Source organism: Clavelina lepadiformis, chromosome 9, assembly GCF_947623445.1.
Source record: "Clavelina lepadiformis chromosome 9, kaClaLepa1.1, whole genome shotgun sequence".
Classification (NCBI taxonomy): domain Eukaryota; kingdom Metazoa; phylum Chordata; class Ascidiacea; order Aplousobranchia; family Clavelinidae; genus Clavelina; species Clavelina lepadiformis.
In genome coordinates this window covers 10,717,050-10,742,524 of record NC_135248.1, presented here as the reverse complement: position 1 = coordinate 10,742,524, position 25,475 = coordinate 10,717,050, and the positions used below count along the sequence as shown (strand labels likewise).

Sequence of the window (25,475 nt, the reverse complement as noted above, 5' to 3'; positions counted from 1 at the left end):
TAAAATACAATCCGATAGTTAACTGCAGGTCTCTTCGAACCAGCACTAGAAAGAGGCCGGTAACATTTTGGAGAGCACGGCCGGACCTGCAGTTTCAAAACGTGTATAAAGAAAGTGATCTGGACCAGGTTTTATCCACGATGAATTTTTTTACCCTCCTCCGAAGTTTGAACTTGGAGAAAATTTTAGCTCGTTTTTATCCACGTTTGAAAGTTTCTGCGACAGTGTGAACGCAACAGCAGCTGCTCGAAAATATGCTATTATGTTGAGTTTACCGGAAGAGGTGAAGTTGGAAATAAATGCAATGGTGCGGAGGTAGTCACCATGAATTACGAAGAACTAAAGTCCAAAGCTGATGAAGTTGCTTGTTCCTCACTTCGATGTAACAAGGTCAAACAAGAGCTTATACAAAGAACCCAAGCTTTAGGTGAAACGAATCGAAGTTACGTCAACGCTCTTGTCAATTTGGGAGCAATTGCATACCCGAAACCGGAAGATGAAGGCACGAAGAATGACGTCTTGTATAACGCTTTGATAGCTGGACTGCGTAACAAACATGAAGCAGAAAGGCTGATGGTCACTTGTGTCGCAATATGATATTTCGCACCGTTGTTTATTTGTTTTTCGTGTGTTTACCCACGCTGTTATTTTGTTAGTGTTGTATCACCCTGATTTCTTTTGTCCACTGTCTTATTTGATTTTGTTCTTTTTGGCGCGTCAGTGTTTCGATGTTGTCGAACGCGTAATCATTGCGTGTCCTTTTTCGATTGGTGTCCCGCATTTGCTTCAGGCGTGAGTAGTTGCCTTCCTGAAAAAAGGTCACCTTTGGAGTCAGTCTACGTTCGAGTGTCCAGAGCGAGGACCTGTCCTTTTTTTTGGTCTCTCGTATCTGCTGTTGCTGTTTTTATTATATTTTACTAATTAATTTTGCAGAAGGACGGCAAAGCAAGGTTTTGCATTGACTACAGGGCTGTCAATGATTGCACTAAGAAGCACAGTTTTTCTTTGCCACGGATCGATGAAAGTTTAGAATCTAAACTTTAGATCAACTCTCGGGGTGCAAATATTTACCACACTGGACCTTAAATCTGGTTACTGGCAAATACCGATAAGTGAAGACGACCTTGAAAAAACAACGTTTACGTGCCATCGAGGGTTATTCAATTTTAATGTTATGCCTTTTGGAATAACCAACGCACCTGCCACGTTTCAACACTTGATGCGGATAGTGCTCGATGGGGTTGAATGCAATGTTGCATTAGCTTACCTGGATGACATCATCATATTCGCACGCACCTTTCAAGATCATCTGCACAAATTGGACGACGTACTTTCCCGATTAATTGCAGGTGGCCTCAAACTTAAACCGTCTAAAAGCAATTTGTTCAAAGAAGAAGTTAGATTCTTCGGTCATGTGGTTTCAAAATCTGATGTATCCTGCGATCCGGAGAAAATCTCAGCCGCTTCCAATTGGCCTGCGCCCTCGTCGATAAAGGATGTAAGCCGTTTTTGGGACTCGCATCATATTATCGCAAATTTGTCAGAGATTTTGCCAAAATTGCGGGCCCACTGTACGATTTGACGAAGTCTCAATAACAGTTCTGCTGGAATGGTAAATGTTTACACTCATTCAACTTGTTGAAAGACATACTCGTAACAAACCCGGTATTGAGATACCCGGACTTCGCAACAGTTCATCCTCGATACAGATGCTTTAAACTCTTCGCTTGGCTGTGTTTTGTCACAGATTGTAGATGGTGAAGAGCACCCAGTTTCATACGCAAGTAGGTCTTTAACGAAAGCAGAAGGAAATTATTCCACGACGAGGAAGTAACTCATGGAAATTGTTTATGGGGTGCAGAAATTTCGTTGTTATCTTGGCACACCTTTTCTTCTTCGCAATGACCACGCTTCGTTACAGTGGCTGTGGACAGCAAAAGAAACATACAGTCAATGTGCGCGCTGATTTGAAATATTGGCTGATTTTGATTTTAAGTTGATCAATCGGTCTGGATCAAAGCACTTCAATGAAGACGCACTTAGTAGAAGGCCAAAGAGCAGCAAAAGAAGTGATTCTACTGTAATCGCGTCGAATTGAATCTTGACAAGTATCCGTTTGAAGTTGAAGAAAACGTTAGTAACTCCCGAAATAACGGTCGACTTCGCCGAAGCCCACGTCGCCCTAATCGTTACCCAGACGTCGAAACGTATTAGTTGTTTGTTTGTGTGATGCTTAATTTTATGTTGTTGACTACTTTCCTATGATTTGCGTTTTATATACCACAGTTTCAAGTATATGATGGTATTTTATTTCGGATCCGTTTATATACAGCCTATTTTAGCTATCAATCTCACGTTTTTATACCTTTTGCAATGTTATTGGCATGAAGTGTGATTTGTAGCCCACCGATGCTCTTTATTGTGTTTGTGCTATTGTGTTGGTATAGTCATCATATGTATAAATTTCTTTTATAACAAATTTTTTTAAATTTTGCTGTGGTTTGTAATGTAATGTTTGTGTTTACATTTTCTGCATAGAAATGCTGTACCTTGATTTTCGTTTGTTTTTATTGGTGTGATGACCATAGTTTCTGTCACTATTGCACCATTTTGCTGTGTTTAAAGAATTGTTTTTGTAAACCTTGTTTTTTATGTGGCCCACTATAACATACGTAGTCGAAAAAGTTTCCTTCAAAATTCACAAATTCATCTTGGTAACAAAAGTAATGACGTTTGCTTCGTGATTATATCGTAGTTTGTCGTTGAATTTACCGTAAACTTAGCCTATAGCCTGTCATGCTGATCGATGTTCAAACAATGTCAGAGCGAAATTAATTGGAGGGGGAGGAGTGATACATTGTTTTACGCTTGATTTGTCAAGCTTTATGACATTCTACCGATACCGGTACTGCTGTGTAGACGTGCCTAGTTTTTATCGTTTATGAAATACAATCGTATAGTTAACTGCAGGTCTCTTCGAACCAGCACTAGAAAAAGGCCGGTAACATTATCAAGTTTCAAACTTTCAGATTAAGGGAGGTTAAAGATGTCAACCTTGGTCCGATTTTGTTCACTTTTACATATGTTCTCTAAAATATGAGTTTTTTAATTTTATTAGTGGGTTTCTCGTAATTGCGCAGAATATGGATGCAAGCTAACCTATAATAAACAATAGTTTCAGCTTCATACATAACAATGAAGCGTTCAGAAATAAACTTTCTGATGCGCCTTTATAGTTTATTGCAAAATTTCGTTTACGTAGCGTTTTCACCATATCGCTTTCCACGTTTGACGCTTAACGTTTTGCCTTACAAAGATCCTTGAAGATTTGTTGTCATTTTGCCGTGAATGGGCTTCACTTCCGCGCGTACGTGGCACCCTGCAAAAAACTGTCGCACTTCTTCAAGCGGATATGGTAGATTCTTGGTCCTCCTAAAATGATACCGTTGAGTGACTCCTGGGTGACATTTCAGTGTAGTACGTTCACAATTGGTGGTCAAACCGTTAAGAACTAAGCACGGTTATAATGATCTTATTGTCATATTACGATCTGTGTTTGTTGGAATATCCTAACTTTCAGTTGAATAAAGCTCATGTTAGCTTTCAGTGATTGCTAGTCCACAACACTAACCTAATGTGATAGTTTTTACATCACTCTCGTCCTGGTTTCGAAAAACACATCTAAACGGACAGCACAACGCATCCTTTTACAAATGCCAACTGAAACCTGCTTTTGTGAAGTGCAGATGGACTCACTGTCATTTTGTTTGTAGTGCCAAACGTTACCTCACTTATTGGGACAACGAACAACAATATAGGTTACAGGTCAAGATAAACGAAGTTGTTCATCCGTTCAAGAAAACGCTACATTTACTGTAAAAGGCAGTTGCATGCGAGAAAATGTAATGATAACTGATAACAACCAATTGTTTCTGACAAACCTAATTACCTAAAGGGTCGGTAACGACGACGACAACGACGAACCTCGATAGTCGGTATACCCATGGCCTACGCATAGCATTGCAGCAACAAAAACTTGATTCTGATCAAAATACTGTACTTGTAGATATAAAGAAGTTTTGGTACTGACAAACATTTATTAAACATTTATATAACCACGTGAACGAAACCTAAATTACATGGTTACGATTATTTCTTCTAATTGTCGACCTTGTAAGGAACTGTTCGTTTATAAAAGTTAGAGTCTATAGATCGACTTTACTTTGTGATCATAAATGCTATACTCAGTGGCCAGTTGCGAGCGGGTTTGTGGCTGGTTTTTCATGTTTTGCTTAACTTTTAATCGTTGCATTAAGTGCTCCATATCTAGCCTTAGGGATACTTCAGGAAAATATGTGCAATTAATTTGCAGGCTGGCCAAGTACTCCTCGTTATGACGTTAAAATACTTCATTACTGAGGCCGCACGCGTGACCATATAAGGCAAGGGGAAATGAACGTACTATATCGCCTTATATTTAGAGCGATGAATTAAAAGCTTTAGTTGTTGACCTTGATCAAGGAAAAAAACTTGATGATATTTTTTCTTATACACAACACAAGTACTTTACCACGAACGACATATTACAGGTTATTTTGAGAAAGGTGTATAGCCTACTGGGCAACTCGGAAAAGTAAGTGGAATGTAATCCTGCCTGACAAGGGAATTACATGTTGCAAAAATAAGGAGCATTCTTAAACTAAGGTCTTTATATAACAATATCAGCAAACTTTCTTTTATAATCGTTAATGGTGTTATCATCGAAAGCGCCGAAAAAACAACCTATTAAGAATCAAACCAAAAAACGGAAGTGAAGTTTGAGTCGCCAACAAGTCGTGGTAGTTTAAGTTCCAATACATGTCAAATACAAACAAGAGATTTTGTAAAAGGTCTGGTCTGTCGTTCAAAACAATTTCCTGTTTGTACTGGATTAAGCTGGATTGATATCTCAACATATATAGTTTTCACATATATTGCAGCTGCAGTTTCAGTTTTATGTTAACGGCGAAGTGTAATGCTAAAAACTTTCTAACATGAAGCCTAAGGTTACCTCAAGCAACTATCTTGCAAAAGTCTCACACAGAGAAACTTCAGCAATGTCACGACTTGCTGCTTACAGCAAAATATCTGTTTCAAATCTACTCTGTTGCTTGGTTGTTGCCATTTTATGTGTTGGATGCGCAATGTACGCACTCAACGCCAACAACTCAATGCGATTGTAAGTTGAATAAGTTTTGAGTGTTGTGTGTTACAATTTGCTACCTGGTGAAAACAATAAGTTAGTGATATACTTCCGCACAACTCTATGATATTTGAATGGATTAGAACTGACCAAATGTGTTTAATCTTTTATGAGCTCAATCCATCGACTATCAAGTTAAACTGCTTTGTTTAAAATTACTAAAACAGACCATTGATTTTTAATAAAATTGTTTTGACTTTTACAGGATGAAAACAAAGATATTTGCAATGTCGCAAAGGACAGCTCGACTTGAGAATCGTTATCGCAGAAATTCGGAAGCAATTTACAAGAATTCCGATAAATTAGCAGAAAAACATCCCCATCTACTCAGCAGAAGATCATCATCAAACGACGATGTACAATTGGTAAGGGTTTTTCCCGTTTGTTGTATGTCATGTGACTATAACAACACGTGGTCACTAACGGCATTACTTGGTACAACGCAAATTATATGAAGGACTATACCGTTTTTTCTGTAATATTGTAATTTATGGTAAAATCCAAGACAGGCTGTATTGCATATACCAAAGTCTATTAAGTTTTAAGGAAGCTTCTTTTACATTTTTTGACTGCTTATTTCGTCAAAGGTAATCTATTGTTTTTAATTTATTTCTTGCAGACCAGAACAGGTAAGTCCCGAAAACTGAAGATTATGAGCAGGATTTGAACAAACGCTTCGAATTTGCTTATCTCGTATCCTGCTTAGCTAACTTATCAACATTACTGTACAAAGCCTACTTTATGCAGAGACGGGAGTGCCTTACATAAGATGGGGTCGCCGGGAATGCTCTCCAAGCAACAAATTGGTTTATGATGGTAACCTTTGCCAAGATTAAACTTTCTGTATTTCACCAGATCTAAACTTACAAAAAAGTTATTGTATAGCATATTGTTAATCAAAATACATTTCACTATTTATTAATTGTTTAATTATTAATTAAATTCAAGATACAATTTAACGCTTATTAATTGTATATATTATAACATTCTTCTAAGCTTTTATATTTTTTATTTGTTTATAGTGTCGGATTTACCTGAGTGTACAGTTAAATCAGGTTCTTGTTTTCTTTATAGGTTACGCAGCAGGAGCATATTACAGTCATACAGGTGGTTCGTCGCAATACTTGTGCCTTCATCACAACGTTACCTACAAGCCTGGTAGATATCTGGATGGGTTTCAGACAAGTTAATATTTTTCCATTTACGAGGCTGTTTGACGAAATTTGTGGCATAATTATTTACAAGAAGTTTAGGACTCTGTCATTGCAAAACAGGTGCTGGTAGATTATATGGGGTTGAATTTCATGATTCAACTTGGATCAACCCGTTGTTGGACTTGTCACTTACAGAGGGTAAGTCATTAAGCCTTCATTCGGTTCCTTGTGCAGTTTGCTTGGCGGAAAGAAGAAACAATCAGGTAGAAATTCTGTGACAAAATAGTAAACTAACGCCATAGTACAGCATTAGAGTAAAATATTGCCAATTTAAGACATTGTTAAACTCGAAGAAGCAAGCTTAAGCTCGCGGAAGCACGTGTCGATAAATTAATGTTAACATTAAGCGTGCTGTATAATCTTGTTTTTGTTTACTATGTTATTAATATACTACTGAGGTTAACACCGTTCAACCACCATTAACATAAAAGTTCTAAGGTAACGTGTTCGTAAAGGGTAATTATGTATATTTGATAAAGCTCATGATACCTGGACGAGACGTATGCCCAGACGGATGGACAGAAGAATATACAGGTTACTTGATGGGAAATGCTTATAGTGCGAAGCATACGACATCTCCAATATGTGTAGATAACAAACCACAAGTTGTGCCAGGCACAGAAGGCGAACAACACGGAGAATATTTATTTATGATTGAAATCGAATGTCATTCTTTGCCTTGTGAACCATATATTGCTGGTCGTGAAATTGTTTGCGTAGTTTGTACTCTTTAAACTGGAAATACAGTTGACATGTGTGATGTCATTTCTTGTAAAAGAGTTTATTTGTACTGTTTAAAAGAAAATAAACGTTTCTATGAAATTAACTTATGAACGTCAAATCCGATAACAATCTCTCAAGTTAGTGCTTAACTTAACGTCAAAAAACAATAATAGCTTTCGGTTTTTTACGTTTTGATGTTTTACGTAATGAGTCATTACCAAATATTAATGCCTTTAACGTGTCATTACGCATGACAGAATATATAGGTTATACTTAAAAATAGCGTAATACACGTTTGTAATAAATGACACAGTAAATGTAAGACACGTAAACATAGCACAAGTTAACACGGTATAAATCAAACCGACTTATGCGTTTTTCTTGGTCAATGCGTCGCTAATTGTATTTTACTGTGCCCTTAGTGTGACATTACTTGTAGCAAGCCAGAGTTGATTAAATAAATTTGTTAGGCTGCAATCACATACTTAATGTGTACACCTTGACTGGTATAATCGGATTACTCTTGCTATATTAGTTTTGGCGACCGTACAAATTCCCTCCCGGGCCCAGAGGAATTCCATTTTTAGGTGTGCTACCATTTTTGGGAAAATGTAGTGAAAAAAAGATTGCGGAATGGAGCAAGAGTTATGGCCCGGTGATCTCGTTGCGTTTTGAAAGAAAAGACTTCGTTGTTTTGAATGACTACAACTCCATCCACAAGGTTTAGCAGATTGCACGAAAAGATCTAGAAACACTGATGTGTATTATACTTTAATTGAAGACAAAAATTTGTCCGAAGTTAAACTAAAACTTAATTTAAAAACTAATTGTTGTTTCATCAGGCGCTCGTATACAACAGCAGAGCAAATTTTCAGGTAGGCCGAAACATACTATCTCAATTATAACTGAAATAGCAAAAGGCGCTGGATTTGCTGTGCTTGATTATGGAGACTTCTTCAAGTGTCAAAAAAGATTGGGACTCTTGGCTCTTCGTGGGTGAGTTCGTTTTACTAAGTGTTGTTTTTGTATGTATGATATAAATGATATCGCAATGTTTACCCTCGGTCTGAGTAAAGTCATTGCACGACTTAAAGTCGGCGATGATTTCTCATCACTCAAACCCCGAGTCTTGACTCTTCTTAGGTACAGTCAAATTTCGTTAATCCGAACCACGAATAACGGGAATCCCCACTATCCGACACAAAACTGCAGGGAATCGCTTTCTTCCTATGCCCTTTACCTATTTAATCCGGAAACCCCGCCGTCTGACTCCTACACAGAAGTTTCGGAACAGATGTGTTAAATCAATAGAAACAAAATTCGATAAAAGGAGATGCAAAGTGCGCGACGAAAAAGATAGGCTGTGAAGGCAAGTTTTTGTGCGTTTATCGTTAAAGACGAAAACAATAGCCAATTATTATCTAGGCACAATGAAAGTAGAAATCTCACTCCTAGGATTTTTGTAATAGGCTGAAGTGTCAAGTAGCACCGTCAGCAGTACGGCCTGACATTCACTACGAAAAATTTCGTCCTATTATTCATTGGTTCTATTCTAATTAACCAGATATTTCGCTAAACCGACATTTTGTAACGACACAAAGTGGTCCGGATTAACGAGGCTGGCTGTAAGTGTGTTTTAATTACTAAGTGATGATAATATCTGTGCAAAATATTTTATTAAATATGGCTTTTTATAAGTGGGTTAACAATAAAAGCATTTGGACTGACCTCTTTTTTTGCCGAACCTCGTGTATTTTAAAATGTTATAAATGATTAGCTATATTAATTTATAGGTTTGGTGTAATGAGTAAAAACTAATCATTTAACTAAATTATGGTTAGTAACATATGTATATAGTGTATATTATATATTGCTGACTGCTCCATACTTCAAGCAATCTAAAATTCACTAAAAACAAACTCTCGTAAAACAAGTACTGTAGCAGGCATGCTTGGACCTTAAACTATATTTGCGTTACGTACAGATGGTAAAGTTATACAGTTTTTCCATAGAATACTGCCAATCCACTTACAGTAGAAAATAATTTATCCAAAATACTGCAAGAACAAATATAACCTTAAATTAATTTACAATCCGCAAAGACTTAATGCTTTATATTTGTCTTTCTGGAAAAGGGCTGGAATAGGAAAGCAAAGTATCGAAAGTCGTGTAATCGAAGAAGCGTCTTATCTGGTTAAGGCAATACGATCAAGGAAGGGAGATTCCTTTGATATATCGGTAAAGTTAGTTAACACACCTAGGTTATCACTATCAGTAACTATTCGTGGTGAACTTTTAAAAGCTACCTATATAAGTAATCAGTGACTTTTATTTATATAAATATAGCACATATGTGCTTACTTGTTTGCTAACATTTTCACGTAATAAACTTGAATGATCTTGGTTTGTAGAAAGTTTTGCAAAATGCGATTTCAAACAACATTTGTAGCGTTGTATTTGGAAAGCGTTTTGATTACGACGACAAGCGCGTGGAGGACGTCATGAACCGTTTGCTAAATGCGTAAGAAGAGAAAATTTGTATTATTTGTCTGTGAAATAAATTTATGCTATATTGGTGTTAAAGATCAACAGATACAACCCAAATACTTTCAAAAGTGAAACTTAAAATGTCGGTTTCTTACCTTTTTTTAGTATCAAAATACTGTATGTTGTTCATTCCTCGCTTTACATTTCAGACTTAAAGACCCGGCTAATTCACTAGCTTCGCGCATTTGCACGCTTGCACCGTTCTTAAAATATTTACCGCCTGTTGTTTTTATATTCTCAAAGTTCAAGAAAGAGCTAGAGGTGTCATTAAGTACGTGGCGTAACCATCGAATCGATTAATCGGAAGTGCAAAATTAGCAAATACCCATTAAAAAACTACTGATTAATTAATTTTATTAAGTCAGTTTGTTTGAAGGATATTGAAAATTTTTATGTTATTACAATTTAAGCAATTGTCGATAATAATAATAATAATTGAAACCGATAACAAACAAAAAAACGGCAAAATTATTCGGAACAAGAGAGAATAGTGCTAGTTACCGACTATCTAAAGATTATAGAAATAAAACTTATTTGAGCTTTTTTATTTTTTTTCAATTTTTTCAGAAGTTACTTGATTTTATATAAAATATTGAGACTTGTTTGCTTTTCATAATTTTTTAAATTAACATGATATTGAAAGCATTTATTTGAACTTTTAGAAATACTTTAAAATTTAATTGCATTTGTATTAATTTATTTGAGTTTTATTCCCTTTTAAAGCTTTATGATGTTTCATTTCAACTTGTATCAATTTATTTAAATTTACCTTACTCTTGTCATTGTTAATATGTTCAAAGTTTTGACTTTTACAACAGACGGCAAATGATTTGATAAGTAATCTTCATGCAAACTGCAAATAAGTAACTGAATAAGTAAAAATGCAACGAGTAGCTAACTTCGACGGCGAATAAGTAACCAGCAAGGAACCAGTAGCCAACCGTACGCCGGAAGTTTTGTTGGCTAGCCTAGCATATTTACAAGTGAAAACGCCAGTGCGATGTGTAGTATTGTTGTATATCCGTATTAATCCCGGTTAAATTACTGTAATACGTCCAAAGCAATAATCAGTTTGAATTTGTTTAATTGATTGTTTGTCATGCAACGTTCTAAATTAGTTGCTGGGAAATCTGTTTTAGGCCTATTTATCTGTAAACCATGTGACCCACCTGCATCGTCTTATATTATTGCTAATATGTACAAAGGTTCAGTGTAGTAATCATTTCTTAACCTTGTGCTTGTACCTTTTAGATTAAATTATATTATACCCTGGGTTCTGCACAGATAGAAATCACACAATCCACACACGTACTTTATATTCTTTGGAGTTATTTCTACTGTCCTGTTTTCAACTATCGTTCGTTCAGGTCGTTTTATACGACACTTTAAGAAAACCGTGCGCATTTCTACTATTCAAGGTAGGGTTAAATGCAACACTTGCTGGCTTGAAAGGTATCTTTTTAGGTTTACATGGTCAGCATTTTATAAATTTGCTGGTTACATCGACTACAAATTTTGGACAAAATGGTCTAATTAAGATGCTATTTTTAAATATGGTATTTGCCGACAACGAAAGGCACTGTATAACTAATTAAAAAAATTAGAAATCTATTACAATCTATCAAGGTACAGTAAAACTTGCATTTAACAGGACCATCAATTAATTTTTTACATTTGAGACCTTTTGGCGGGTACTGAAACTGTATCAAGCACGTTAACCTGGGCACTACTTTGCTGTTTGCATTATCCAGAAGCGCAAAAGAAACTTCGAGAAGAAATTTTGAATGTTCTAGGTAACACGTGAATGTTTTTATGTTATCCCATCTTCAAACCAAAACTTAAATGCATTTTTCCAGGATCCGATGGTAATGCTACCTTGTCGCAGAAACCTAAGATGCCATATACAGCAAGTGCATTTATGCAAGAACTTATGAGATTTCGAGCTGTAGTTCCGATTGCTCTTCCACATAAAACAAATGAAGACTCCGAGCTCAACGGGTACTTTATACCAAAAAGCACTACGGTAAGCTATACACGCAACTCTTTCAAAATTAAAATGTTTAAAATATGTAACACCAAATGCAAATTTTAGTATCATTTTCACTTATGGGTATTCTACTTGAGTCTGCGCATCTTGTACCTATAGTAGGCTACATAAATAAGTTATTATCACAGAAAGGAGTACAAACGATGATCTGCTTTGATTTAGGTTTTAACTAATCTCTTTAGGTTGTACTAAACATTAATTTAATAACGTTCATTCTGCTAACGTTAAAACACTGAATATATGCAGGTGGGCCGAATATCTGGGCCGTGCATAATGACCCTGATTTTGGGATAAACCGGAAAAATTTAAACCCGAACGGTTCATCGACGCTGATGTAGAGTTTATTAAGTCAAATCACGTGATTCCGTTTTCACTTGGGCCAAGAACTTGTTTAGGCAAGCAACTCGCTCAAATGGAAATCTTCATCTATTTAGTTTCAATGATTCAGCAGTTCGAGTTTCTGCCTGATCCCAACAGTGACAAGCTTCCAGAAATCGATGACAGCATCAATGGACTTGCAATGTTACCTTATCCTTTCTGTTTATCAGCCAAAGCATTATACTTTATGCTTGATTGTTTTTATAATATATACAGTAGCTTGTTGACGTACAGGCATGACGTGCAATACATTAAATGGATACGCTTCTGATACAAGTTAGCTTGCTATAGATGTTTTAGTCTGATGTGTACAGTTTTACATGCTACATAACTGTTGTGCAAATAAAAACAATACTTCAAGTTTAATTACACCCTTATTCAGTGCAATATAGTTCAATTTTTAAACTATAAACATTTTATCGGAAACAGATTTATTTCCATATCCCCCCGGAACGTAAAAGCCTGTTTTATTTCTACCAAGCAATTACTCTTGGACGTTAAAACAATTCAACTTGAGGGGATACAATTATCATTAACTCTTGTAGTACGTTTGCTTAACATACGGAAATAGAAGCCTCAATTGAACCCTGAGAACTTTCATTAGGGCACAGTTCGTTAATTCAATCTCGCACTCACTATCTACAGTATAAATATTCATGTAAGATTACTACTCATGCCAGTAAATATTAAACGCCTATTTCAATGCCTTTCACATATACCAGTGTGTTTGAATTAACGGCCGGAGTAGCATGCTTGATATCTTATAAATTCTGAATTAAAAATGAATATATTTGACAATCGCAAACTGTCACAATACCAATGAATATTTAAGAAAACTTTTTAGTATAAGCCCCTTTATCCTATTGAAATTTTTAGTACACAACCGTACAGAAGTTTGTGTTTAAGCAAATAATTAATTTAAGCACAAATAATTATTTAAACGTACAGCTTTCGTAAAAAACTAAATATTCTAAATTAACTGTTCAACTAAATAGTTGAACAGCTTGAACATTTGTAGACTACTTTAATCTGGTTCTCAATTTGAAACACCCAAATTTGCGACTTTTACACTCCAAAACATACAGCTATAGGTTTTACAAACGGGCCGATACGACACTTTCCAGTTGACAACCGAAGACTTGGGTATGCTAAGCCTAAAAGTGAAACATTAAACCTAAATATTAACCAGCATTTAGCATAACCAGACAAAAGATGCTTCTGTTTACTAAACCGCGCTTATGGCCTCAGGGCTTCAGCAAAGCTAACTTAACCGGGTGAAACCAACAAGCAATGCATATTTCAACCGTTGCAAAGTACAGCTATATGAGCGTATGTCTAGCAGTGTATATGTTGGTATTTCGTAACAGCTGGCATAAGAAACCAAGTAATATTTGGTACTTATGATGACTAATAAGTTCTTAAAGTGTTATGATTGCAACTAATGTGTGCCAATTTCTGATTTTTAATCCTTGTGCTATTATTTTGGCTTAATTATAGTAAGGTACTGTGTGTTGTGTGATTGGCTTGTTTTCTGTGACGTATTTGGTAAACAGGTTAAATGTTGTAGGCTCATTCTTTGGTTGGTCGCGGTTCTTTGAACCCAGTGCTTCGTTTGTCTTGACGTAACAATTGGCTACGACAACAATTTGCTACACGAGAAATGATTTTAAAGACTGACGTCTACTTAGGCAACAAAGAATTATGCAATGACGTCAGATATCTAAGCTACTCAATATGTTAAGAAAGAGCCACAAAGTCAGCTTAAAGAGAAGGATGTCGAAATTTTTTCGTGGAAGAAGTATGCTATGTAAATAGACTAGAAAGAAATCGACTAAAATAACCAAGCAAAGATTCCCATTGATAGTTTTCAACAAAACTTTAAATGTTAGTTTGTCTAAGGATTAGTAGGCCCTTGTATTGTGGTTAAGGTTGACTATAAGTGTGTAAACCTATATGTTTGCTTACTTTTTGGGTTATAATTATCGTTATTTCGACTAATAACATAAACGGCTACTTAAATACGGCGTAGCTTAGCTGTATGTAATAAATGGTGCGGTAAATAGATGCATGTACATTTATATTGCACATGTTAATTAATCCCGAAAAGCGTTTTAAGCAAACTCAACTAATGAGCTTTGGTTGGTCAATTTGTTACTACTGGCGTTTTGGTGTGCTATATCTCTGATATTTATTTAAAGCAACTTGCAAGCCATATTCAATTAAATAAATATGTTAGACTGCAATCACATACTTAATGTGTACACCTTGACTGGTGTAGTCGGTTTACTTTTGTTGTACTGGTTTTGGCGACCGTACAAATTCCCTCCCGGGCCGAGGGGAATTCCCTTTTTGGGAATATTACCATTTTTGGGGAAATACAGCGAAAGGAAAATAGCGAAATGGAGCAAAAGTTATGGTCCGGTGATCTCTTTACGCTTTGGGAGGAAGGACTTTGTAGTTTTGAATGACTACGAATCTATCTACGAGGTTTAATAGATTATATAAAGAGATTTAACAACGTTGACGCTTGTTATTTTAGTGTACGTATGTGACAAAAATTCGTTCAAATTGTACTTTTTTATTTATGGTTTAAAAAGCTTATAATATTGCAGGCACTCGTTAAACAGCAGAGCAAATTCTCAAGTAGGCCGAAACACACTCTCCCAATAATGACTGATATAGCAAAAGGTGCTGGATTTGCTGTTCTTGATTATGGAGAATTCTTCAAGAGCCAAAAGAGATTAGGACTCTTGGCACTTCGAGGGTATTAGTTAGTTATACTACATAGTGTTTTTATCTTTACAAAAGTTGATGAAGCACGTTCTTTCGTATACCATAAACCAAAAAATGCCAACAGTAAATACGTTTGCACTGACCTACTGTATACACCTTTGTTATTACCCAAGCCATGTGTTTTGAAAAGTCTGAAATGATTATAGCTCTACACTTCGATGTTTGGTAAATTAGTAACAATTAATCAAGTCTTAACTGAACTATGTTCAGTATAACAAATGCATATAGTAGGCCTACAGTCCTACTTAAGTATGATGCAAACTGTATAAAAAATCCTACAAAATAACTCCTGAATAAAAATATAGTTGGTTTAAATTAAAAATTACTTTACCAATACAGATAATATTTTTCTTCTACAGTTATTTACTTTACGTACGGTAAATAAAGTTATAGGTATAAACCGTATATCGGTACAAATAACTTTAAGAGTATTGACATTCTCCAAATTAAACATAATTTAACCAAAATGTGTTAGGCCAAGTATAACCTTTATTGAACTTAATATCTGCAAATGTTTGATGGTTATTTGTCTTTTTAAACAAGGGTCGGGATAGGAAAGCAAAGTATTGAAAGTCGTGTACTTGAAGAAACGAATTATCTTGTTAAAGCAATAGCATCAACGAAAGGAGATTCATTTTATATATCGGTAAAGTTAGTTAACACACTTAGGTTATCACTATCAATGAAAGGAAGGGCTTTTAACATATCGGTAAACTTTGCTAACATATACAATACTTATATACGTAATCAATGACATTTTATTTATATAAGTAGCACATAAAAAGTTTCCTCATTTGTTGACATTTCCACGTATTAAACCTGCATGATATTGGTCTGCAGAAAGTTTTGCAAAAGGCGATTTCAAACAACATTTGTAGCGTTGTATTTGGAAAGCGTTTTAATTACGACGACAAGCTCGTAGAAGATATTATTGACCGTTTGCTAAACGGGTGAGAAGAAAAACTTCTATAGTAATTAAATATGAAATAAATTCATGCAATATTTGCTCAATGTGGAAAGGCATATTAACCAAAAGGTTTCAAAAAATGAAATTTAAAACGTTAGAGTCAACTTTGTTTTGTATCACAATAGGCTGCTTATTTTCTTGCTTTATATTTCAGACTTAAAGACCCAACTACCACACTAGCTTCGCGCATTTGCACGCTAGCACCATTCTTGAAGTATTTACCACCTGTTTCTTTTATAATCTCGAGATTCAAAAAAAAATTAGAGACTTCATTAAGTACGTGGCCTATACCTATGCCGATGTTTCCTACGTTTCTGATTGAGTTGAATGATTCTCAAACCATCCTAAACTTAACATTAACAATTGTAACAAAATTAAGAAATAATAAAAAGCATTTCTTTACTGTACAAAGGCAGGATATGTGTTATTGTTTTAGTGCATATTAGTGTTACATAAAACACTTTTTTACAGATTTTATACAAGAAAAGATTGATACACACAGAGCCACATTTAATGTAGAGGATTTGAGAGATTTCATTGATGCGTTTTTAAGTGAATCTATGAAAGAAAATAGTTATGGATTTACGGTAATTGCCTTATACTATACACCGTACAAATTACAACCTGTCTAATTATGATGCAAATTTATGGAAGTATGACAATTCCCGACACGGAAAAGTGTCAGTAATTTAATAAGATGTACTAAAACAAAGAACTATATCTTTTGAGGTAAAACACGTGCAATTATTACAGGATCGTCAACTAATTTTTTACATTCGTACACTTTTGGTTGCGGGTACCGAAACTGCAGCAAGTACCTTGGCCTGGGCACTTATTTGTTGTTTGCATTATCCAGAAACGCAAAATAAACTCCGAGAAGAAATTTTGAATGTTTTAGGTAATACGCAATCGTTTGTATGTTATTCCATCAACGAACCCAAATTTAAAAACATTTTTGCAGGTTCTGACGGGAAAATTACCATGTCTTACAAATCTAAGATGCCATATACAAGTGCGTTTATGCAAGAACTTATGAGATTTCGAACTTTAAATCCAATATCTCTCCCACATAAAACAAATGAAGACTCCGAGCTCAAAGGGTACTTTATACCAAAAGACACAACGGTAAGCTATGAATATAACTCACTTTTTTAAAAATAAATGATACTTTGATGCTATAATGACTTTAGTGTCATTAATTTAACTGCCATTACCTGTATTTCGCTGCAAACGAATCGTGCGTTCAAAGCTATTTTTCGTGGTTTCTTGTTACCCTAACTTAAATTTTATAACACAGTAACTTAAACCTAACCTAAATCTTCCTTCTAATCTCAATCTAACTTCAATTAAAACCTTAAATAGCTTAAATCGACTTTTTTGATACCCATTCTCCTAACCTAACCGAATATCTTTAGCTATGGGCTGCGTGATCTATACTTTCGGTGAAATATAGTTACCCTGTTTTAATTTATGTCCTCATATACTGTACATGAGTCCATTTTGAGGGTCTAGTGCGAATTATGTATAACCATTTAAAGTAATCAAATAACTGGGCTATATTTGATTTAATGTAAGTTTCATTCAGATTGTTTAAGTTGCACTATCAATTTATCTATCAATTTAGACTATCAATCACTATCAATTTAGGCTACATAAATAAGTTATTATCACAGAAAGGAGTAGAAACGATGATCTGCTTTGATTTAGGTTTTAACAAATCTCTTTAGGTTGTACTAAACATTAATTTAATAACGTTCATTCTGCTAACGTTAAAACACTGAATATGTTCAGGTGGGGCCGAATATCTGGGCCGTGCATAATGACCCTGATTATTGGGATGAACCGGAAAAATTTAAGCCCCAACGATTCATCGACGCTGATGGAGAGTTTATTAAGTCAAATCACGTGATTCCGTTTTCACTTGGGCCAAGAACTTGTTTAGGCAAGCAACTCGCTCAAATGGAAATCTTCATCTATTTAGTTTCAATGATTCAGCAGTTCGAGTTTCTGCCTGATCCCAACAGTGACAAGCTTCCAGAAATCGATGACGGCATCAATGGTCTCGCATTTTTACCTTATCCTTTCTGTTTATCAGCCAAAGTAATTTAGGTTTTTAATAACACGTATTTTAGTGATGTACATTGTGCAGTATTAAATGAAAAATTTTTACTACAAGGTAATTTGCTTTAAGTGTGTTGGTGAAATGTGACCTGTTGTGATGCTTTTCTTAACAGAGAACATTTGTTGTGTTTTTCAAAAAGACCCCATATAAAGCAGCTTCTTACATGAGTTTTAATGAAAACTTGGTAAATATTTGTAAAATCGAATATAATAAAGGAAAAAGTTAAAACGGAGATGTCTAAGTTTGGCTAATATCCATACAGTTAAAAATAATAATCGTTAATGCTTCTTGTATAAGTTAGAAATCGTCGATCCATCCATGCCCGCGACGAGGGTTGCACTATACTATAGTACTATACCTTATATCAGTGGTTCTCAAACTGTGGTACGCGTACCACTAGTGGTACGCGAGAGCTTTTTAAGTGGTACCGCGTACCGCTGAACATGATTTTCGATGTGCTGTGAGTAATGTGTTGCCCCGGATAGACAAGCTTGTGCAGAAGAAACAGTTGCTTCTATCAAATTAAATTGTGTTTTCTTGCTATTCATTGGTGTTATGGTATAGTAATAACGGTAATAACTAATAAATACCGGTACATTTGAGTAAAATAAGTCATTCAGGAGCCAGGTGGTACGCAGTGTAGCAAAAAAAACGAATGAGTGGTACGCGATCGCAAAAAGTTTGAGAAACACTGCTTTATACAAAACACTTCAAAAACGGAAATAAATCAAATCGTTTTAAACGTTTTTCAAAATTTCTGCTTCATTTCAAATTTTATAGCCACAAACTTTCGCAAAAATATTCCGATAGAAATAAACGTAAAGGCTTTTTCCATATTATGGGTTTACTATGACCAATTAACTTTATAACTTTCAGTGGACTATTACTATTACAGAGTGCGGAAATGCAATGAGTGTTAAACTTAAAGTCAGGGCAAATTATTTTTTGAAGTCATTTTCAATTTCTTCTTTTTCTTGAGACCATAGCTCGTTAGATCCATTGTTCATGGGTTCAAGATAAATTACCGAATCAAAGTATAAGTTAGTTTTATTCATCTAGCCCTTCACTGTGGTTCTCTATGAAGCAGTGGAATAGCCTTGCTCATGTTTCATATACCAAAGACCATCGACATCAGACAAACAAGGAAAATTGTTTTGTATTCAATACGCAATAATTCAGGACAAAATAAATGTTTTGTACAATCTGCTATAATTTTAGACAAGAGAAATGTACGTGTTTAGGCATATTTTGCTTGTAGGCATTGCGTTGTTTCTCATCATTTGGTTATCGACAAGTGGATAAGTTTTAGAGTTACCAGTGTTTGATTTATATGTAAACTATAATTATATCAAAATATGATTGACTAAAAGTTAAATACTGTAATTAAATTCTTCTTATGATTGGGCGTAGCTCACCTATTGCATGTATTCATCCACATTAATCCCCTGCAACATTGGTCGTTCATCCATAAATTTTAAATATTAATTTCGTATGGAAAGGATAAGGAGGGAAAAAATTTATCCGGCTAATAGCCGCTAAGGGCCAAGAGCTCTTAGCAAATAATCGTTTTGGTAACCATTAACCGAAAACGTAGGAGAGGTCTTGGAGCAAAATGTTTGTTCATCCATCGACTCGTGGAAATGTGTGCTTTGATAATTAATTAATCATTTTACTGTTTGAATAGTTTGCTTCCTTGATGAATTTTGGAGTCTAGCGCGACATACGTTGCTAATACAATACTTTTCTTCATGCTTCTTAAGAATAAACAATACTTTTGTCTGCATTTTACTACGCGACTTGTCATTTAGCGTCTATAGCAGCTAACCGCTAGCTAGCGGGTAATGCCATCCAACTAACAGCTGAATTTCCAGATTTGGTGAAACCAGTGGTGGGATTTAGCCGATTCGCGAAAACCGGTTCCAGTTACTAAAACTTTGAAATGTAACAAACCGGTTGTTGCTGGGCAAATGCACTGCTGGGTGTTACAAAAAAGATCGACTACTTTCATGGTGATTATTGATTACCAGGAACCGCTCCATTTAACCTAAACGATAGGTACATTTGCACACTCACGGACGTTTTGCCGCTTGGCTAATGAATTGGTGGCATTAGTGGGCGCTAAATATCCCATAAACAAATGTTAAAGCATTATTTCCATGATTATGATGTCATTTGTTTTGCGCAGTTTCATATACATATATTTTGATTTCAATCTTTACACGAAACAGCCGTGACAACAACTCCTTTAGAAAAAGGTAAAACAAAGCTTAGCTTTCAACCGCGTTTATTGAATTGCAAACAATTGCAACAACTAGGTCATCTAGTTCAACCCAAGTAGGCCATCTAGTTCAACGAAACTAGGTCATGGTAGCTGCGTAAACATCGTGGTATTCTTTCCATGGCAAATATATCGGTGTCGATCCCAGCCTGTTGATAAAATTCAAGGATAAATACGGGAAAGGCTGAGAAACACACTAGGAAGCGTCAAAATCTTCAAACTGAAACAAAATTGGAAAAAAACTAGGACATCACATTCCCGAGACAACATCGAAAGATTTATACACTGAAAGAAAATTTTCATCTCCTTCAGGAGGAGATACACTTCCAACAAAGCAAATCAAGCATTGCAGTTGTTGATGCAGAGTTGTTTAATGTTTAATACAATTGTAAAAGTTACTTAAACTTAGGTTATCTATATTTTCTATTGGATAGATGACGTAAGATTACGGCTGGCAGTACAAGCTTTGTTTAGCATTAGAAACCTTGGTTGAACCATGGAAAGCACTAGCACCAAGTGGTATGCTTTCTGAAAATGTTTGAAAACCATTTATCTTTATGCTCTTCGACCAACAACGGAAATTGAGTGAAGCAGCTTAATGTAAAAAAAGAAATAAATCAGGGCAAAATTATACAGCGCGTTTTAAAAAGCAAATATTTAAGCAAGTGGTTATTGTTTATTAACGCGTTTTGTTTTATATAGAAAGGTTCAGTTGTATTTGTGTATTAACCATGCTGACAGGCGTGTTAATGTAACACTGCAATTTAAATATTATTAAAAGTTCGAAAGGTTGAATATTATTAACAGTAGAAAGGTTCAACAACCGGTGTTAAACGTTTCAGAGTACGCTGAATTGTACTTAAAATGGATTGTTCAGTGTTTGAACATATTACTTCACTTCAATCGGACACAACATAACTTTAGTCAAACAACGACTTCATTTGATTTAACATAGAAAAAAATTTGCAAACTTGAGTAAAACCCTGATGCAGGGCATTTAGGTTTTAAAATGAGTTGAGTAATGCGAAGTTTATTACAAATTTAATTATACAAATGCAATATCTTCAAAATACAGCCTGAAACTACCTGCAGAGTTAAGCTTTACAATTTTAGCAAATTTTAGCAACCAAGCGAAAAGGATGTGGCACAAATGCCACACCGCTGGTGCCATGCTCAACTTCAGGAAGTTCATAATCATCAGGGTTAGGTAAAAACTCAAACCTTTGAACCATTGAAACTAAAAAAATGAAAATTTCCATTTTAGCGAGTTGTTTGCCTAAACAAGCCCGTGGGCCAAGGGAAAAAGGAATTATGTGACTTGGCTGAACAAACTCTCCTTTGTCGTCAATGAATCTTTCAGGTTTAAATTTTTCCGGTTCATCCCAAAAATCAGGATCATTATGCACAGCCCAGATGTTTGGTCCTACCTATAAATATTTAGTTTTCTTTTACTAATGCCTTAAATCTTTGTTAACACACAACCCACAAAATAATCTGTACGTCCAAACTTATTACATCGTCAACTATTGGCGAAATAAAAAAGTAAACAAAATAAAAACTTTTCTCACCATAGTATTTTTTGGGATGAAATAGCCGTTCAGTTCTGCGTCTTCGTTTGTTTTATGAAATATGGAAAGTGGGGCCAGAGTTCGATATCTCATCACTTCTTGTAGGAATGCTCTGGTATATGGCATCATAGGTTTATGAGTCATACTCGCTGTACCATCATACCCTACAAGCGAAAAAATTCAAGAAAGCCTTAAGGAAATCGTTTCTTTGTGTAAAAAGTTACATAATATTACAAAAAAAATACAAATGAACAAAGTAATGTATAGCCCAATCATTATTGAAAATTTCTCTTTGTTTCGAGTAATTTGTGATAAGGCTAGCATACCAATAACGTTTAAGATTTCTCGTCGGAGTTTCTGATGAACCTCGGGATAATGCAGAAGACAGAGAAGTGCCCAAGTAAGTGTGCTTGATACAGTCTCAGTACCAGCAAAGAACAGTTCTCGAATATAAAAAATAAGCTGGTCATTCTGTAATTTAGAGATTGAGTTAAGAAATAAAATTTGCATCACGTTTAAAGTCAAATTTAACACATAATCTCAGTTTTTTATATTTGTTGCAATACTTAAATGCACTGAACGCGATGTAACTGCTAGCAGATTGAGGTTAAGAATTTTAAAGTTTCGACTACTGTACAACATTTTTCAGAAACTTGGAAAACAACAGCCTTTTGTGGCCGAAAAAATGCACCTTACCGTAAACCAATTGTTATTATCTTTTATAGATTCTTTCAAGAAAGCATCGATAAAATCTCTCAGATAATCTTCATTAAATGTCTCTTTGTGTTCATCAACTTTTTTCTTGATAAACTCTGTTATAAGACTGACAAATAAAAAACTACTAGTACTTGTAACAAAATATTTCAATTCTCTTGGTCCTGGATATCAGATTATAGAAAAGAAGCTACCTACCAAACACCATGGACAGACGTTCCTTGTATCTTGAATACACAAAGATAATTGGTGGTATGTCTCGTAAAAATGGTGCAAGTACACAGATGCGAGAAGCTAATGCTGTGGTTGTATCAGCAGTACTGGCCAATGAAGTAAAACTTAATTTAGCTCTAGCCATGGATTGCAAATTTACATATTATATTATTCACTAACGTACAACTACATGGAGTCTATTTATCTTTGTAACAAGTTTGATTAAACTTAAATTATAGCTATGTAATTGTAAACTGAACAAATTCAATAAGAAACTCACAATGCCGTCAAACGAGACAAAATTTCTTCTATCTGCTTGTTGTCATAATCAAATCGCTCCCCAAAAATTATGTTGCAAATATTGTTTGCAACTGCCTTTTTGATGAATATCTGATTTAAAGTAATTTATATATTTCAAATCATTCACATATAGCTAAAAACTGCTTAAATAAATTACTTTTATATTATCTGTAAGTTATATACATAAAGAGTAGAGTAATAGAACAAAAAAGTACAACATGAGTCATGGCAAAAATAAAACCATAAAATAATAAGGAAAAGCATCACAAAATAAAAGAGCTTTTTATCACATTATCTTGATTGCTATATTTATACATTTCTATGCTTGAAGACCGGATCCTTTAGAATACGTTGGCACACAAAGTTACAAACAAAAATTTTATGATACTTTTTTCATTCTCCTGTCAAAACAAATGTTTAATGGCTGCAACAAAACTCGCCGATGCATCAAAAGCTTTGCCATCCATCGACCTAATTGCTTCATTTAGATAAGAAGCTTCCTCAGTTACACGACTTTCCAGTTTTCTACCACCAACGCCCAACCTTAGAAAAAATAAAATATGACATAAGGAAAGAAAAACGTTATTATTTGCAGTAACAGTATCTAAAATGATGTCAAAATAATTAGTTACAGTACACATACCCAGAAAGGACTCTTTGTCCCAATTTCTTCTGAGATTTAAAGAATTCTCCATCATCAAGAACAATATATCCAACATTTTTCATTATGTCCTTCATAAAAGGAGTGATTGCATCAGTTCTTCCAGAGAATTTGGCATGTTGCTTTACTAAAGCCTGACAAAGATCAAAAAGATCCCAATTATCTTCAACTTATACAAGAGAATAAGAAATGTTAAGTGAAACAACCTCGTGGATGGAATTAAAATCGTTCAGGAATACCACGTCATTCCTTCCCATACGCAATGACATGACAGGACCATAAGTTTTGCTCCATTTTGCCAACTTTCTTTCACCATACTTTCCCATAAATGGCAGCATTCCAAAAATGGGAATTCCCCTTGGCCCAGGAGGAAAGTTTCGTGGGCGTTGATACCAGTATAACAGGAGCAGACCAGACAAACACAATAAAAAATACACATTTATTAGGTTAGTCAAATCTAGCTCAAACATACTTGTTGTTTGGCTTTATGTAGTCTAACAAATACTACCCTGTGAATGATTTTTCTATATTTTCAACTCTATTCTTAGTTGCAAGCTAATCCATAGCCTATGTGTTGCGCAAATAGTACAGTAATTACATTTAAGTAAATACAGTATTTCCACTAGAAAGTAGAAAGGAGGTTGAACTCCCAATACTTTGCTGAACTCACTCATTTCTTAAGTGTTTCCAAGTCAAGAAGTTGAGTTAGAAAAAAGTATACATTTTAAAACAGTTGATTTTAGCAACCGCCAATGGGTAATGTGACTATCCAAATAGCAATATATCTAAATAGACTATCCAAATAGACTATAGCAGTTTCAGTTTGAGACCTCAGGATGAGAATATTGTTTATTCAAAGATGTTTCCTACTTCCAACCTAAGATTCTGTCCTTTCACTATTTAGGGGATTTTGTTGGGAAACTTTTTACACAATCCAACAAATTCGTATTGGTTTAGAGCAGGGGTGACGAACCTATTCGATGACGCGGGCCACTTTGTCAGTTACGGCTGAGCAAGCGGGCCGCACAATTTTTTTAACATTTTGCATAATAATTAGCATTCAAGCACAACCGCTTCATTTGGCAGATTTTTAGCTGCTCCCGCGGCCGCAAAAAATACATCGATTGAGTGCGGCAATCTATTGAAGACATACTGCTGCGACTCAATTGTGCTATCAGCTTTTGATATCGCATTGCGCAAAGATTAGAAACAGGTGAAAGAAAGTTCAAGACTGCTGGTCTCACCGGACGCTTCGTTCAAGACTGCTGGTCTCCCGGACGCAAAATTTAACCCTAAATTCCGGACGGTATGGCAACCCTATTTCCTATAAGTCCTAATGTCCTATATGCCTTGCATGTATGGGCGTTTGTCAAATCGTTTGGTGGGCCGCACAAAATTGTTTGGCGGGCCGCAGGTTCGTCACCCCTGGTTTAGAGTTAGACTTTAGTGCCTACATACAGGGTTGCCATCGGCCTGGACTCAAAAATAACGATGATTAGGAAACGGAAGAAGAATACTAGCTTAAGCAGTGGACAACAGGAGAAGTCAATCAATTTTTCCAAAAAAAAGGAAATAGAACGAGAACGCTATTTGCATGTTCTTAATTTTGGTATCTCTTTGGTGCAAAATGGTATACTAAAGCTGTGGAAATGCCCAAAATAGGAACCTCTGTCCTTAAAATAAGGACCCAAGTCCCAAATAATTATAT

The 25,475-nt window shown here is 35.3% G+C and overlaps 4 protein-coding genes across 6 annotated transcripts; 3 read left to right on the top strand and 1 right to left on the bottom strand.

Moving 5' to 3' along the window:
- The first annotated feature begins 5,033 nt into the window (after nucleotides 1–5,033).
- Nucleotides 5,034–7,221, top strand: LOC143471386 (uncharacterized). Its single transcript, XM_076969848.1, has 7 exons — nucleotides 5,034–5,218; nucleotides 5,448–5,607; nucleotides 5,862–5,871; nucleotides 5,990–6,058; nucleotides 6,317–6,427; nucleotides 6,517–6,659; nucleotides 6,936–7,221. The coding sequence occupies exons 1-7, from the start codon at nucleotides 5,034–5,036 to the stop codon at nucleotides 7,188–7,190; spliced, it is 933 nt and encodes a 310-aa protein (XP_076825963.1). The 3' UTR covers nucleotides 7,191–7,221.
- A 591-nt stretch (nucleotides 7,222–7,812) lies between these two features.
- LOC143471385 (cytochrome P450 2J6-like) lies at nucleotides 7,813–12,432 on the top strand. The gene is made up of 17 exons (XM_076969847.1): nucleotides 7,813–7,834; nucleotides 8,022–8,175; nucleotides 8,323–8,475; nucleotides 8,649–8,723; nucleotides 8,973–8,979; nucleotides 9,164–9,166; nucleotides 9,244–9,417; nucleotides 9,591–9,700; nucleotides 9,876–9,997; nucleotides 10,866–10,931; nucleotides 11,011–11,178; nucleotides 11,406–11,519; nucleotides 11,583–11,749; nucleotides 11,902–11,935; nucleotides 12,020–12,091; nucleotides 12,169–12,312; nucleotides 12,386–12,432. Exons 1-17 carry the CDS (start codon nucleotides 7,813–7,815, stop codon nucleotides 12,430–12,432), a joined length of 1,632 nt encoding a protein of 543 aa, XP_076825962.1.
- Nucleotides 12,433–13,471: 1,039 nt separating this feature from the next.
- On the top strand, nucleotides 13,472–18,200 carry LOC143471167 (cytochrome P450 2U1-like). Its single transcript, XM_076969547.1, has 9 exons — nucleotides 13,472–14,638; nucleotides 14,764–14,915; nucleotides 15,488–15,590; nucleotides 15,785–15,894; nucleotides 16,066–16,187; nucleotides 16,383–16,498; nucleotides 16,665–16,809; nucleotides 16,873–17,036; nucleotides 17,703–18,200. The coding sequence occupies exons 1-9, from the start codon at nucleotides 14,381–14,383 to the stop codon at nucleotides 18,018–18,020; spliced, it is 1,488 nt and encodes a 495-aa protein (XP_076825662.1). The 5' UTR covers nucleotides 13,472–14,380; the 3' UTR covers nucleotides 18,021–18,200.
- Nucleotides 18,201–20,300: 2,100 nt separating this feature from the next.
- Nucleotides 20,301–24,402, bottom strand: LOC143471017 (cytochrome P450 2J6-like). 3 transcript variants are annotated; one of them, XM_076969335.1, is made up of 10 exons: nucleotides 23,974–24,402; nucleotides 23,750–23,901; nucleotides 23,547–23,649; nucleotides 23,087–23,196; nucleotides 22,792–22,913; nucleotides 22,576–22,691; nucleotides 22,206–22,350; nucleotides 21,880–22,043; nucleotides 21,398–21,738; nucleotides 20,301–20,905 (listed from the first exon to the last, which is right to left on the bottom strand). In XM_076969335.1, exons 1-9 carry the CDS (start codon nucleotides 24,235–24,237, stop codon nucleotides 21,421–21,423), a joined length of 1,494 nt encoding a protein of 497 aa, XP_076825450.1. In that variant the 5' UTR covers nucleotides 24,238–24,402; the 3' UTR covers nucleotides 20,301–20,905; nucleotides 21,398–21,420. The 3 variants fall into 3 exon arrangements, with proteins under 3 accessions (XP_076825450.1, XP_076825449.1, XP_076825448.1); XM_076969334.1 differs by having other exon boundaries at nucleotides 20,301–20,460; XM_076969333.1 differs by having other exon boundaries at nucleotides 20,301–21,738.
- Between the last annotated feature and the right edge of the window lie 1,073 nt (nucleotides 24,403–25,475).

Coding starts and splice junctions, on each gene's coding strand:
- LOC143471386 (XM_076969848.1), top strand. CDS start 5,034: ATGAAGCCTAAGGTTACCTCAAGCAACTATCTTGCAAAAGTCTCACAC. Junction 6,059..6,316: donor CAACAAATTGGTTTATGATG/GTAACCTTTGCC, acceptor TTTTCTTTATAG/GTTACGCAGCAGGAGCATAT. Junction 6,660..6,935: donor CGGAAAGAAGAAACAATCAG/GTAGAAATTCTG, acceptor TATTTGATAAAG/CTCATGATACCTGGACGAGA.
- LOC143471385 (XM_076969847.1), top strand. CDS start 7,813: ATGGAGCAAGAGTTATGGCCCG. Junction 11,750..11,901: donor TTATACCAAAAAGCACTACG/GTAAGCTATACA, acceptor TTATTATCACAG/AAAGGAGTACAAACGATGAT. Junction 12,092..12,168: donor GAAAAATTTAAACCCGAACG/GTTCATCGACGC, acceptor GAACTTGTTTAG/GCAAGCAACTCGCTCAAATG.
- LOC143471167 (XM_076969547.1), top strand. CDS start 14,381: ATGTTAGACTGCAATCACATACTTAATGTGTACACCTTGACTGGTGTA. Junction 15,591..15,784: donor GAGATTCATTTTATATATCG/GTAAAGTTAGTT, acceptor ATTGGTCTGCAG/AAAGTTTTGCAAAAGGCGAT. Junction 15,895..16,065: donor ATTGACCGTTTGCTAAACGG/GTGAGAAGAAAA, acceptor TTTATATTTCAG/ACTTAAAGACCCAACTACCA.
- LOC143471017 (XM_076969333.1), bottom strand. CDS start 24,237: ATGTTTGAGCTAGATTTGACTAACCTAATAAATGTGTATTTTTTATTG. Junction 22,692..22,791: donor ACGTCTGTCCATGGTGTTTG/GTAGGTAGCTTC, acceptor GTCTTATAACAG/AGTTTATCAAGAAAAAAGTT. Junction 22,044..22,205: donor AGAAATCTTAAACGTTATTG/GTATGCTAGCCT, acceptor TTTCGCTTGTAG/GGTATGATGGTACAGCGAGT.